This window comes from Littorina saxatilis, linkage group LG8 (genome assembly GCF_037325665.1).
Source record: "Littorina saxatilis isolate snail1 linkage group LG8, US_GU_Lsax_2.0, whole genome shotgun sequence".
NCBI lineage: Eukaryota > Metazoa > Mollusca > Gastropoda > Littorinimorpha > Littorinidae > Littorina > Littorina saxatilis.
The window spans coordinates 52,099,512-52,113,865 of record NC_090252.1 but is presented as its reverse complement, the minus strand read 5'-3'; the positions used below and the strand labels follow the sequence as shown (position 1 = coordinate 52,113,865).

At 42.1% G+C, this 14,354-nt stretch overlaps 1 protein-coding gene across 4 annotated transcripts in view; it reads right to left on the bottom strand.

Annotated features, from left to right (window-relative positions):
• LOC138973807 (cystathionine beta-synthase-like) overlaps positions 1-14,354 on the bottom strand; it is a 253,496-nt gene that overhangs the window by 16,150 nt on the left and 222,992 nt on the right. The window contains exons 5-13 of one of the 4 annotated variants that reach the window (XM_070346516.1): positions 13,939-14,073; positions 12,250-12,319; positions 11,407-11,498; positions 10,042-10,167; positions 9,584-9,668; positions 8,512-8,623; positions 7,845-7,922; positions 6,374-6,388; positions 4,756-4,770 (exon numbers count right to left, since the gene is read on the bottom strand). In XM_070346516.1, coding sequence (XP_070202617.1) covers positions 4,756-4,770; positions 6,374-6,388; positions 7,845-7,922; positions 8,512-8,623; positions 9,584-9,668; positions 10,042-10,167; positions 11,407-11,498; positions 12,250-12,319; positions 13,939-14,073 — 728 coding nt within the window. The remainder of the gene's footprint in view (positions 1-4,755; positions 4,771-6,373; positions 6,389-7,844; positions 7,923-8,511; positions 8,624-9,583; positions 9,669-10,041; positions 10,168-11,406; positions 11,499-12,249; positions 12,320-13,938; positions 14,074-14,354) is intronic. The other 3 variants (XM_070346517.1, XM_070346518.1, XM_070346520.1) reach the window with 3 other exon arrangements.

The following is a 14,354-nucleotide window of genomic DNA, read 5'->3' as shown; positions in this document are numbered from 1 at the left end:
TCCGGAACCCAGGAACCCCCCCCCCCCCCCCTGGCCATCCGATGTACCTCTCAGAGAAAAATAACTAAATATGTGGACTTTTTAAGCTCTTCCCCCAATTCCCTTAGTTTATTTGCAGTCTTGTAAAACCATTTCAAATTATGAACAACATCAAGTCGGCCTGCCCTCCCCGTTATAAGTCCATCATCATAGGCCACAAGTCAAGTCACACGCTACACTATCACTAGTATTAATAGTATCAGAGAACCGATTGCAACAAGATATCATCTGCGCTATTGGGGAACCAATGTTTCGGAAAGGGACTGTGTTGCACACTGTGAGATCATTGAGTGCTCGCCCCTATACCTTTCCCACTTCCGCGTGTTTTGTTACTGTTGAAAATGTGTAAATTTTGCTTCCCAGTCGCAAGGAAAGACCAAAAAATGACCTCACAAATGCAACATATTCTCGGCTTCTGGGAGGCTTTGCCCCCCAGCGGGGCATAGCCCCTGCACACCACCGGGGCCTCGGCGGCCCCTGGACCCCTGCCTTCAGTTGGAACCCCCCCCCCCCCCTCAAACGAACTTGGTCCGGCCCTGGACCCTCCTTTTAAGACCACCCCCCCCCCCCCCTAATTTGACTTCCCCCTTTTAAAACCTTGCTTTAGGGCGGGGATGTAGCTCAGTCAGGGCGGGGATGTAGCTCAGTCAGGGCGGGGATGTAGCTCAGTCAGGGCGGGGATGTAGCTCAGTCAGGGCGGGGATGTAGCTCAGTCAGGGCGGGGATGTAGCTCAGTCAGGGCGGGGATGTAGCTCAGTCAGGGCGGGGATGTAGCTCAGTCAGGGCGGGGATATAGCTCAGTCAGGGCGGGGATGTAGCTCAGTCAGGGCGGGGAATCAGAAAATGATGAAGAATACGATAAACGTAATTTTGGATCGTTTTATAAAAACATAATTTTAATTACAATTTTCAGATTTTTAATGACAAAAGTCATTAATTAATTTTTAAGCCTCCAAGCTGAAATGCAATCCCAAAGTCCGGCCTTCGTCAAAGATTGCTTGGCCAAAATTTCGATCAATTTGATTGAAAAATGAGGGTGTGACAGTGCCGCCTCAACTTTTACAAAATGCCGGATATGACGTCATCAAAGACATCTATCGAAAAAATGAAAAAAAAGTCTGGGGATATCATACCCAGGAACTCTCATGAAAAATGTCATAAAGATCGGTCCAGTAGTTTACTCTGAATCGCTCTACACACACACACATACACCACAACCCTTGTCTCGATTCCCCCCTCTACGTTAAAACATTTAGTCAAAACTTGACTAAATGTAAAAAGAACTAAATCCTGGACATGTTCACACACATCTGTCCAAACTAGAACAACAAGACAATAAAAACAACATACACGTATTTACAAAATGAACCCATCTGTAAAGCTAACTGTAATCTAAGTAAAAACTCGAAACAAATCTTTCACAATGAAAATTTAGAATTTAGTTAAAAAGTGTCAACAACAAAAAGCCACTCCCAAACTAAACCTATTTGGACAGAGCCCAAGGCAAGCACAATGTTAGAACACACAATAACCAAAACCAAAATGTTATTCTCTCCTTTATCTACAAGTTCAGCATCTTAGATTCACACCAATAAGCCCCACTATTCAAAGGGAATTAAAGTGCAAAAACTTTGATGTGTGAAAAGATCTGAATTAAGTCATTTTTTGAGCGCGAGTTTCAGTGCTTGCTGAAGAAAAGGTGGAGGGGAGAGAGGCGCACAAGGGAAAGGGGTTGGGGTACCGAACCTGCTCTACAAAGCCTACAAGATGGAAGACAATCTCAAGAATGATTTCGTCTCTAAGGCGCAGCAAAAAAATAAGAAAGGAGGAAATTTTTCAAATAAAACATGCAAAAACAACAAACAGAAACAGAAATATCCCCTCTCCCCCAATAAAAAACAAGTCGCGTAAGGCGAAATTACTACATTTAGTCAAGCTGTGGAACTCACAGAATGAAACTGAACGTAGTCCGCCGCTAGTGCAAAAGGCAGTGAAAGTGACGAGCCTGTTTGGCGCGGTAGCGGTTGCGCTGTGCTTCATAGCACGCTTTACTACTGTACCTCTCTTCGTTTTAACTTTCTGAGCGTGTTTTTAATCCAAACATATCATATCTATATGTTTTTGGAATCAGGAGCCGACAAGGAATAAGATGAAAGTGTTTTTAAATTGATTTCGAAAATTTAATTTTGATCATAATTTTTATATTTTTAATTTTCAGAGCTTGTTTTTAATCCAAATATAACATATTTATATGTTTTTGGAATCAGGAAATGATGAAGAATAAGATGAACGTAAATTTGGATCGTTTTATAAAAAAAAATTTTTATACAATTTTCAGATTTTTAATGACCAAAGTCATTAATTAATTTTTAAGCCACCAAGCTGAAATGCAATACCAAAGTCCGGCCTTCGTCGAAGAATGCTTGGCCAAAATTTCAATCAATTTGATTGAAAAATGAGGGTGTGACAGTGCCGCCTCAACTTTTACAAAAAGCCGGATATGACGTCATCAAAGACATTCATCGAAAAAAAGAAAAACAAGAAGGGCAAAGCCCATACGACTCACATGCTTTACACATTTTTCCTACCAAAATACATGTGAAAATACATCCAAGGTCATGCAACACAAAGCTGTTAATTCAAGACATAGGAAGTACAATGGTGCCTATAGGCTCTTTCTACCATGAGATATGGTCACTTTTGGTGGTTCACTACCTTATTTTGGTCACATTTCATAAGGGTCAAAGTGACCTTGACCTTGATCATATGTGACCAAATGTGTCTCATGATGAAAGCATAACATGTGCCCCACATAATTTTTAAGTTTGAAACAGTTATCTTCCATAGTTCAGGGTCAAGGTCACTTCAAAATATGTATACAATCCAACTTTGAAGAGCTCCTGTGACCTTGACCTTGAAGCAAGGTAAACCAAACTGGTATCAAAAGATGGGGCTTACTTTGCCCTATATATCATATATAGGTGAGGTATTGAATCTCAAAAACTTCAGAGAAAATGGGAAAAATGTGAAAAATAGCTGTTTTTTAGGCAACATTTATGGCCCCTGCGACCTTGACCTTGAAGCAAGGTCAAGATGCTATGTATGTTTTTTGGGGCCTTGTCATCATACACCATCTTGCCAAATTTGGTACTGATAGACTGAATAGTGTCCAAGAAATATCCAACGTTAAAGTTTTCCGGACGTCCGGACGGACGACTCGGGTGAGTACATAGACTCACTTTTGCTTCGCATGTGAGTCAAAAACGTCCGGGGATATCATTCCCAGGAACTCTCATGTCAAATTTCATAAAGATCGGTCCAGTAGTTTAGTCTGAATCGCTCTACACACACACACGCACAGACAGACAGACAGACAGACACACACACATACACCACGACCCTCGTCTCGATTCCCCCTCTATGTTAAAACATTTAGTCAAAACTTGAATAAATGTAAAAAAAGTTTTATAAGTAGAAAAAAACAGTTCACACACAAAAATTTACAAAGCTGAGTTCGCACCTTTGAAGTAAATAAATAACAACAGATTTTACAAAGAGGAAAAGAAGCACATTATACAGTGCCAAGCATCAGAGTACATGAAAGAAACAGGGCTCTCCCCTCCCTCCCTCCCTCTCCCCCCCCCTCCCCCCTCCACAGGTGCCTCTTATTGAGGATCCTAGGACCCCCGATTTTAATGTGTAGAGAGATACACTCAGCAGAACTTTACAGTCCCATCAAGACCAGTTAAAAAAAAATTCTTTCAGAGGGCACTTTTCTCTTTCAGCTTGGTGTGAACAGTTCGATTTACCCTGTACATTCGCATCAGTACAGATCCAGCAGAATACTTTCTCAACTTCAAAAACCAGGCAAGCTTATAAAACCTAGTGTGTCAATTAATGCTAGATCGATCTCCATTAGTTTGAGCCTCATTTTCACTGTAACCCCCCCCAGGCTTTCGTGCTAGCACTAGGCGTTACAGTCAGTTTCAAAAAGTACCAATGGTACATCGGTTAACTGAAATCTAGTGCATCACAGGACCCAATCTCTTCAAGTAAGAGCGTCGCTATGAATTTCTGGTACACTTTTTCGGCTTCTAGTGCGTACATTATACGCAGGGACGAATAGTCTGGGGAGCCCAGTACTGCTGATGTGCATACAGTTTGCTCAAGTAGGTCACAAAATGTGTGTAGGGTGATAAAGCGAGTGCAGCACTGCAAATCAGCCAATCGTCAGCTTTCAGCATTTATCTTTCAGAGCAAGTATGTGTCGATCGTTCCACAGCAAAACCACACAAAATATAACTTCTGACCTTCTCTACAAAAAATTGAATCAAACATCAAAATAAAAAAAACATTGATAAAAAATGTTTTAATAATAACAAAATTAATAAATAAATAAATAAACAAATAAATAGATCAATAAAGAAATAAATAGATCAATAAATGAATCAATAGAACAAATAAAATAATCGATTAACAAATACATAGATCAATAAATAAATCAATGAACAAACAAATAAATACTGATGACAAAACCAAAAGCACCTGAACAGCCAAAAAGTATCAACTTCACTACATGCATTCCTTTTCCATGCAATCTAAATAATAAATTAAGAAATAAATAAATAAAAACTAGAATAAAACACCACAACACCTACAAAAAGTATCCTAAACAAACAAATGAAAAAAGTGCACCAAAAAAATGACAGAACTCACATATGGCCATGAGGACTTTATGTACAGAAAATATCAGAATAGCAGGCAATTAACATACACTGATACAGTAAAGAAAAAAGAAACAAAATTGTTTTTAAAAGCAATGCCAGATACCACAACAGTGAGTTACAACCAACACAAGAACACCTCCCCCTGCCCTGGTCAGCATTCACTGAACTATGTCTGCAAGTTACAGTAGGTCTCAAAAAGCAACAACAACAAATAAATGAAATCATTAAAAAAAATAAAAACAAAGCAAATTTCCAAGATGTCACAAAAACAACAGCAACATTTATCAAGAAATAATGAACACTCTTGGTGGTCGTAAATAGAGGTCACACGCTGAGTCCCAATGAATATTAAAAAATAATGGTTGAAGTTAACGGATCATGAAAAATGCGAGCTTCTGCGATGAGAGTTACTTGCCTTGGAATTGCTTGCAGTGATCATTTAGATTTCGAGTCAGAAAACAACCGAACTCATAGATTTTATATGGAGATTCATGTGTTCAAGCCTGTAGTTGCTGGTTTAAATGCGGAATGTTTGTATTGTTTGCTCCAGAGATGTATATTTCGTACATTAGAGCGTTGGAAACTTTCTGAGTCGCAAAAGTTGTTCCCATAAGGAACAGCTTCTCAACCCATGAGCTATCGAGGATTTAGGCTATTGCTGGCTAGTTATTTGTTTTGTTGTTGGGTGTTTATCAAAAAATAACTAGCCCTGCAAGTTTACAGAGGTAAAGAAGCAAAGGGGGAATAAAATTAAATTGTATGCCTTCCCAGTAAGGCCATATGTTAGGGGCGAGTAATACATGGGAAAACACCCACTGGGTCTGAAACACCAACAACAAGTCGCGTAAGGCGAAATTACTACATTTAGTCAAGCTGTCGAACTCGGTCACGGGATGAAACTGAACGCACTGTATTTTTTCACCAAGACAGTACAGCTTCGTCAATCCCCGCGTGAAGTAAATCGCTCACCTTCCACGTGCAAAACGTAGTGATATTGACACGCCAGATAAGCGCGGTAGCGTATTGTGCTAAGCAGGAAAGCGCGCTTTTCTGTATTCTTGTTAACTTTTTTTCGGCAGAACAAAAAAAAATTTCGGCGGAAATTTGCCTTTCGGCGGACAATTCCCATGCCTGCGGATGGCAGTGGGGGATGCATGTATCAAAAATGGAGTTGTGAAGAAAAGTTAAAAAAAAGTCTTGGTAGCAAGTGTCACTCCCTAGACAGTGGAACCCCCCTTTTAAGACCCCCCATTTTAAGACTCCCTCCTTTTTAAGACCTGAATTGTCCACATTTCTTTTAGGTCTTAAAAAGGGGGTTCCACTGTATACACGTGTAGTCACACAATCTTGAAAAATCACATATCCATGCAAGTGACTAACTGATAGGTACAGCGTGAACCACAATAAAAATGAAGCAACCCAGTGCAAGTCGCAATGTTCATGAAGAAAGCTGCTGGTTTCTTGAACACAAGTCAAAAGAAAAAGAAGGGCTTACATTAAGGTTAAGACTGATGAGTGTGAAATGAGTGTCAGACTAGCTGTTACGAAAGATGCAAACTCAGTGAGCAATAAGATCCAGTACACTTGCTAACTTCTGCCACACTTACCACTTGCTTCCGCCCCTACAAACATGGCACAGGACTTCAATAAGTTTCACACACAGAGAAAAGTCATTGAAGGGGTAAAACACGACAAAAGACAGAGCAAGTTCACATACATACAAAAACACACAGTAGTTGACTTTTTTAGGCCAACAGATTGACTGACTGTCTTAATATTGCCTTAAAGTGAATTGGTTTTTTTTGTTGTTTTTTTTCCCATTAAAAATATATTATCCCATTGCTGGGAAATTCTGGTAGCTTCCTTGCAGTGCAAAGTTAGCTAGCAGCAACATGAGTCGCGCTACCTTTCTTTCTTTCTTTATTTGGTGTTTAACGTTGTTTTCAACCACAAAGGTTATATCGCGACGGGGAAAGGGGGGAGATGGGATAGAGCCACTTGTCAATTGTTTCTTGTTCACAAAAGCACTAATAAAATAATTGCTCCAGCAGGGGCTTGCAACGTAGTACAATATATGACCTTACTGGGAGAATGCAAGTTTCCAGTACAAAGGACTTAACATTTCTTACATACTGCTTGACTAAAATCTTTACAAACATGGACTATATTCTATACAAGAAACACTTAACAAGGGTAAAAGGAGAAACAGAATCCGTTAGTCGCCTCTTACGACATGCTGGGGAGCATCGGGTAAATTCTTCCCCCTAACCCGCGGGGGGTTGTGTATGCATGTTTCTGTGTAATCAGCCACCTTCACTTCCAGCAGACTAACCAAGGTCTTTTACGTGCCAAGGCAGTGAAACAGGGGTGGGACATGGATACATCTCTTAGTAAGTCATCACATAAAGTTGACCAGTGTATCCCTCCCAGCCTGTGTATGACCCAAGGATCACCGGGCCAGTGGTCTACCAATGGAGCTACCAGGTACTAGCAACCAGTCCCAACTGGTGTCTGCTCCACTGTTATTAGTGACCCTCCACCACAGAATGAGTCGCATGTCACCTTTGCATGATTTTCATATTTTTACATTTTCCTAAAGAGTTTGTTATGCTCTATCCAGTGGTGAAAACCGTTTTAGAAAAGAGCAACAACTGTTTGAGTTATAAGCCTGTGACTAAGGTGACCCTCACACTGTTACCAGACACTCCCCGGACTTATATTAAGCCTAGCGCAGAACCGCGAGAGGTGACATGCGACTCATTTCGTGGTGGAGGGTCACATTATGTTATGGTTTCCAATTTTTAACAGATCCTTCCCTATTTCTCTTCTCCATTATTTTTGTAGCATGAATTATTCAAAAAAGTCTCTTTTAAACAAACTTGTAACAAATTTTCTTTAAAAAAACAAACAAAAACAAAACAAACAAAAACCCCACACAACTAACACGCTAATGGAAATGTATCACATGATCATCTTTTTAACTTGAAAATCATGCTGAAAACTGATAAACATATCTGATTGCGACTAATATAAAGGGAGATAACCATATTTCCAAAAGGTCGTTGCATTCATGCTTACCATTCCTGCTTCTCAGCTGTTTTCTCCACTTCCAAGAAATCCCTCTGACTCATCCAGTCATCACTGAGGTACTTGGTCCTGTGAGTGCAGGTAAAGGCAAAAATTACATTTTTTTTATTCTTAACCAAAAAATTTTGTTTGTTTGTTTGCTTAACGCCCAGCCGACCACGAAGGGCCATATCAGGGCGGTGCTGCTTTGACATTTAACGTGCGCCACACACAAGACAGAAGTCGCAGCACAGGCTGCATGTCTCACCCAGTCACATTATTCTGACACCGGACCAACCAGTCCTAGCACTAACCCCATAATGCCAGACGCCAGGCAGAGCAGCCACTAGATTGCCAATTTTAAAGTCTTAGGTATGACCCGGCCGGGGTTCGAACCCACGACCTCCCGATCACAGGGCGGACGCCTTACCACTAAGCCAACCGTGCCGGTCAACCAACAACAAAAAAATACCTGGGACACTTTAGCTGGTCGATTTGGTGTCCTTTCATTGCAGGTTCCAGTGAGACAATGAAAATGGCTAATTGAATTGTTACTGCAGTATCTAACCCAACTTTAACCCCACGCGCCTGGCAGGTGTTTCTGAAATAAGCATGCAAGTACTCGTCCAGGCGATATTGGGCACTCTGGGATGCAGAGGGTTTAGCGGACTGCACTTACATGTAGTTTCTGACCGAGTCGGGCATGATGACCACACAGCGCTGGCCGGACTTGAGACCAAAGTCCTTGATGGCCTTCAGGGCACAGTACATGGCTGACCCACAGCTACCGCCTGCAACAAGCAAAGACACTCATCATGACAACGTTCACAGGAATCTGTCCTGTACTATTAGTACAGAAAATGTTTGGGGAAAAATTGTGTCAGTTTTTATGTGTGTGCTATGGAAGAGTTGTGTATTGTCTGTCTGTAAACATTCATTTTTTGCCAAAATGGTGAAACAAATTAAGTTAGAGGGTCGGCAGAACAAAATAGTGATGTTCAGACTAACATTAAGTTTTTTTATGTAGGGTGTGTGTGTGTGGAAGGGGGTGGATGTATTTGGCAGGGGCTGATTGCCCTGACTGGGAGACAGTTTGTTTGTTTGTTTGTTTGTTTGTTTGTTTGCTTAACGCCCAGCCGACCACGAAGGGCCATATCAGGGCGGTGCTGCTTTGACATTTAACGTGCGCCACACACAAGACAGAAGTCGCAGCACAGGCTTCATGTCTCACCCAGTCACATTATTCTGACACCGGACCAACCAGTCCTAGCACTAACCCCAGAATGCCAGACGCCAGGCGGAGCAGCCACTAGATTGCCAATTTTAAAGTCTTAGGTATGACCCGGCCGGGGTTCGAACCCACGACCTCCCGATCACGGGGATGACGCCTTACCACTAGGCCACCGTGCCGGTTTCTGGGAGACAGTACAGTGGCACCTATATTCTAAGACCTCCAAACATCTCAGAAATGTCTTAACAGAGAGGGAGTACATTCAGCGATACTTTGAATAAAACGTCTGAAAAAATTAGGTCATATTGTAAAGGGAGCGTTATAGTGTCAGTAGGTGTGAGTGTGTGTGTGTGTGTGCATGTGTGTAAGTGTGTGTGTGTGCACGTGAATGTGCATGCATGCATGCGTGTGTGTGTGTGTGTGTGTGGGCATGTGTGTGCATGCCTGTGTGTGTGTGTGTGTGTGTGTGTGTGTGTGTGTGTGTGTGTGTGTGTGTGTGTGTGTGTGTGATTGCACTGACCACACAGCAGCCCCTCCTCTCTGATCATCCTCCTGGCCATCACAAAGGAGTCCTTGTCCTCAGATTTGTACCACTTGTCCACGTACTGTACACGAAACATCCATGCAGCAATTTTGACAATACAATCCATACAACATTCTCTACAGAGCAAAACAGTGTGGCCAACTGCAGTCTCCCTCTGCTGCAAGCTGAACAGAGGAAATTTATAAGACCTAGAGAAGACGGCATCATTCCGCTTGTGTCCGGGTTGACAATTTAGAAGTGTGCTCGACAAGAAGAAGAAGAATTACAGCATAAATTGTGTCCTTTCAAAAGATATCCAACAAAACTAAACACAGCAATATTTTCTTTTTACAATAATTCTTCTTCGTTTGTGGGCTGCAACTCTCATGTACACTCATATTTTGAAAGAGGAAATGTATCACTCAAACATGTAAGAGAATTGGAAGACCTCTGACCTTTCTCTCGCAGACAGTGGGGATGAAGTCATAGCCCACACCCTCCACCTCATAGAAGGTGGTGTCCGACTTGTTCAGCTCCTCTGGTTCCGCTATGATGGAGCCTGCAGGGTCCACGCCGATGATCTGAAACAACACGCTCAAGTTCCCTAGACTCAACAGGAGATAGAAATGATAAATACAGTGGAACTTCCCTAGGAAGACCTCCAACATTCGGAAAAAAATCCAGGTCTTAAAACGGAGGGAGTCTTAATATGGGGGGGGGGGGGGGGTAAATGTACAGATGTTATGAACAGAAAATCATAACAATCAAGGTCTAAAAAAAGGGGAAAGTTTTGATTCCGGGGATCTTAACAGGGGGGTTCCACTGTAAAACAAATATGTTATGTTATATGAAGTCTTATATCGCACGCGTATCTCCAGACTCGGACTCAAGGCGCAGTGATCTATTTATGCCGTGCGAGATGGAATTTTTTTACACAATACATCACGCATTCACATCGGCCAGCAGATCGCAGCCATTTCGGCGCATATCCTACTTTTCACGGCCTATTATTCCAAGTCACACGGGTATTTTGGTGAACATTTTTTATCTATGCCTATACAATTTTGCCAGGAAAGACCCTTTTGTCAATCGTGGGATCTTTAACGTGCACACCCCAATGTAGCGTACACGAAGGGACCTCGGTTTTTCATCTCATCCGAAAGACTCGCACTTGAACCCACCACCTAGGTTAGGAAAGGGGGGAGAAAATTGCTAACGCCCTGACCCAGGGTCGAACTCGCAACCTCTCGCTTCCGAGCGCAAGTGCGTTACCACTCGGCCACCCAGTCCTTCAATACAGTGAAACATACCGATAACAACCATCCAAGGGTCCAACCCAAACAGATTGTTTTAGACAGGTGGTCGCTATTCAAAGTTAAATACATTAAAAACTTTAAAACACCTTTGGAGGCTTTGTTTGTTTGTTTGTTTGCTTAACGCCCAGCCGACCACGAAGAGCCATATCAGGGCGGTGCTGCTTTGACATATAACGTGCGCCACACACAAGACAGAAGTTGCAGCACAGGCTTCATGTCTCACCCCGTCACATTATTCTGACACCGGACCAACCAGTCCTAGCACTAACCCCATAATACCAGACGCCAGACGGAGCAGCCACTAGATTGCCAATTTTAAAGTCTTAGGTATGACCCGGCCGGGGTTCGAACCCACGACCTCCCGATCACGGGGCGGACGCCCTACCACCAGGCCAACCGTGCCGGTCACCTTTGGAGGGTTATTGTAGGCAGATGGTCGTTATTGAGAGGTGGTCGCCATTTTCCACACACACACACACACACACACACACACAAATGCAGTACCTTGCAAGTGGGACATCTCTCTTTGATCTTCCTGGCAATGCCTGTCAGCGTGCCCCCGGTACCTGCCCCTATCACCACCATGTCCAGCTTGTCTGCAAAATAGCACAACACAATATTTAACACCACACAACCTCTGCTTGGAACAAGGCATTTCTTCTCCTTCAGCTTCTTCTGTGTTCAAGGGCTGCAACTCCCACATACATTTGTGTTTTGCACAAGTGGACTTCTAGTTATTTATCTGGAAAATAACACAACACAAGATTTCACACTACACAGCCTTTGCACGGAAAAACATATTTCTTCTTCTTCTGCGTTCATGTGCTACAACTCCCATGTACACTTTTGGTTTGCAGAAGTGGGATTTTATGTGTATTCCCAACATATAAGCAGCCAAACTCTCAGGGGATGCATGCTGGGTATTTTTGTTTTTCTACAACCCACCAATGACATGGATTACATGATTTTTTCCAAGCATACTTGGTGTTGTGCTTGCATGAACATATGAAGGGGGGTAAGGCACTATAGCAGGTCTACACATAGGTTGACCTGGGAGATAGAAAAAATCTCAAACCGTGACGTGCCAAATTGTCTAATGAGGTGTCCCCACTAGCCCCATAGTTGACTGCTTCTGACAGCATCAACGATTGAGTGCTCTTAACGAATCACATTTTGACTTCCAGTGAGAAGCAGACGACATAAAGCAGCTCTCCCGTTGATTTTATAGCACTTTTTCCCAGTGACTATCCGGTACTTGATTAATCATTTACATCACACTAAAAAGAGAGTTGTAAATAAAGATTGATCGTAATTCTTCCTCCATCAGTATGGCATGTCAACACTTACTGTCACATGCAGACAAAATCTCCTCTGCTGTACCGTCAAAGTGAGCCAAAGGGTTGCTGGGGTTGCGATACTGAAAACAAAAATCAGACAAAAATTAATTACACAAAAAATAAATCATGACCTATAAGAATACTTACAGATTTTGTTCAGTTTGTTTTCTACTTTGAATATCCTTGATTTAACATCCTGGCTTTTAAGACCTTTCCTTTTCACATTTGCTGTTCAGAATGCAAGAGGTTCTTCTTCTTCTTCTTCAGCGTTCCAGAATGTTCTGGTTACGTGTGAGCTCGTTTGCCCATTTGGGTTCCCCACACTATACTCTGAGAGCATAGTCAGCTCACTCCGCTTTCGTAGAGTAGGCATGCTGGGTATTTTCGTGTTTCCATGACCCACCAAACTCTGACATGGATTACAGGATCTTTTCCGTGCGCGCTTGGTCTTGTGCTTGCGTGTACACACGAAGGGGGTTATTAAGTCACTAGCAGGTCTGCACATAAGTTGACCTGGGAGATCGGAAAAATCTCCTCTCTTATAACCCACCAGGCGGCAGCGACCGGGATTCGAACTCACAACCTTTCCGATTAGGAGGCCGACGTCTTACCACCACGCCACTGCGCCCGTCGTAAGAGGTTCACATTTACATGTGTGAATAAATATTGTTTAAATTTTAAAGTGCATAATCACTTATTTCAGTTTGAGCAGAGTCACTGTCAATTGTGTAAAGAATGTTTGCCTCAGTGATGTTGTAAAATTGTAATTATCTCCCTTGCACTGCATGCCCTAAGCTCTATTTGAGGATAACTGCGATGTGATCGTTTCCCCGAGTAGAAATACCCATGTGCGCCAGTTACAACTTTTAAAGCATTTTTTTGTATTAAACATCCAAAGCTTAGTATTTTGGAATCTTCTTCTATATATCAACAATGATTATTTTGTATACTTTAAGGTTTTTCCTTTTTGGTTTTGTTTGCATCCTGAATTAACTGTATGGAGCGAACTTCAAATATTGTCTTTCTTTTTTTCTTTATTTGGTGTTTAACGTCGTTTTCAACCGTTCAAGGTTATATCGCGACGGGGAAAGGGGGGGATGGGATAGAGCCACTTGTTAATTGTTTCTTGTTCACAAAAGCACTAATAAAAAAATTGCTCCAGGGGCTTGCAACGTAGTACAATATATGACCTTACTGGGAGAATGCAAGTTTCCAGTACAAAGGACTTAACATTTCTTACATACTGCTTGACTAAAATCTTTACAAACATTGACTATATTCTATACAAGAAACACTTAACAAGGGTAAAAGGAGAAACAGAATCCATTAGTCGCCTCTTACGACATGCTGGGGAGCATCGGGTAAATTCTTCCCCCTAACCCGCGGGGGGATTCAAATATTGTCGACTTTCTGATGCTCACAATAATGTATATGTGAATATAACCTCACTTATAAGACTCCCTCCTTTTTAGGACCTGATTTTCTCAGATTTTCTGAGGTCTTGAAAGTAGAGATTCACTATCATTAAAGTTTTGTTCGGTTCCTGTTTTCATTCCCATTTTACAATCTTGAGTACAATTATATTGTCAGAAAGGGTTTATCTACTACACACACACACAGAATGTATCTTTGCTGTTTTACTTAAATAGTTTTTCCTGTTGTATGGTGGTTGCTGTTTGTTTGTTTGTTGACTTTTTACCTGATCCAGAATGTGCGAGTTGGGGATCTCCTCCATCAGCCTGCGAGCGACACCGATGTGGGATTCGGGCGAGTCAAAGGCAGCTGACGTCGGTGTACGTACAATCTCTGCTCCCAGGGCTCGCAACACATCCACCTGCACCACAGCAAGCAGACGTGTGATTGTGAGGTCTCCACTTCAACAACGACAATGGTCTGGTGTTTGTCACACAGGCCATTAATTTAAGCTGTGCATTGTGTTTGTCACACAGGCAATTAAGCTGTGCATTTCACAAAAACAGAAAAATCTCTCTCGCTTTCTCCGTGCTCATTTTCTCCTTCCCCATTACAATATTTCATCTATGGGACAGAAGGGTAGACAAGACAGACAGGCAAACAGATAGACAGGCAGATATATATGCAGCCAGAATAGCTGTG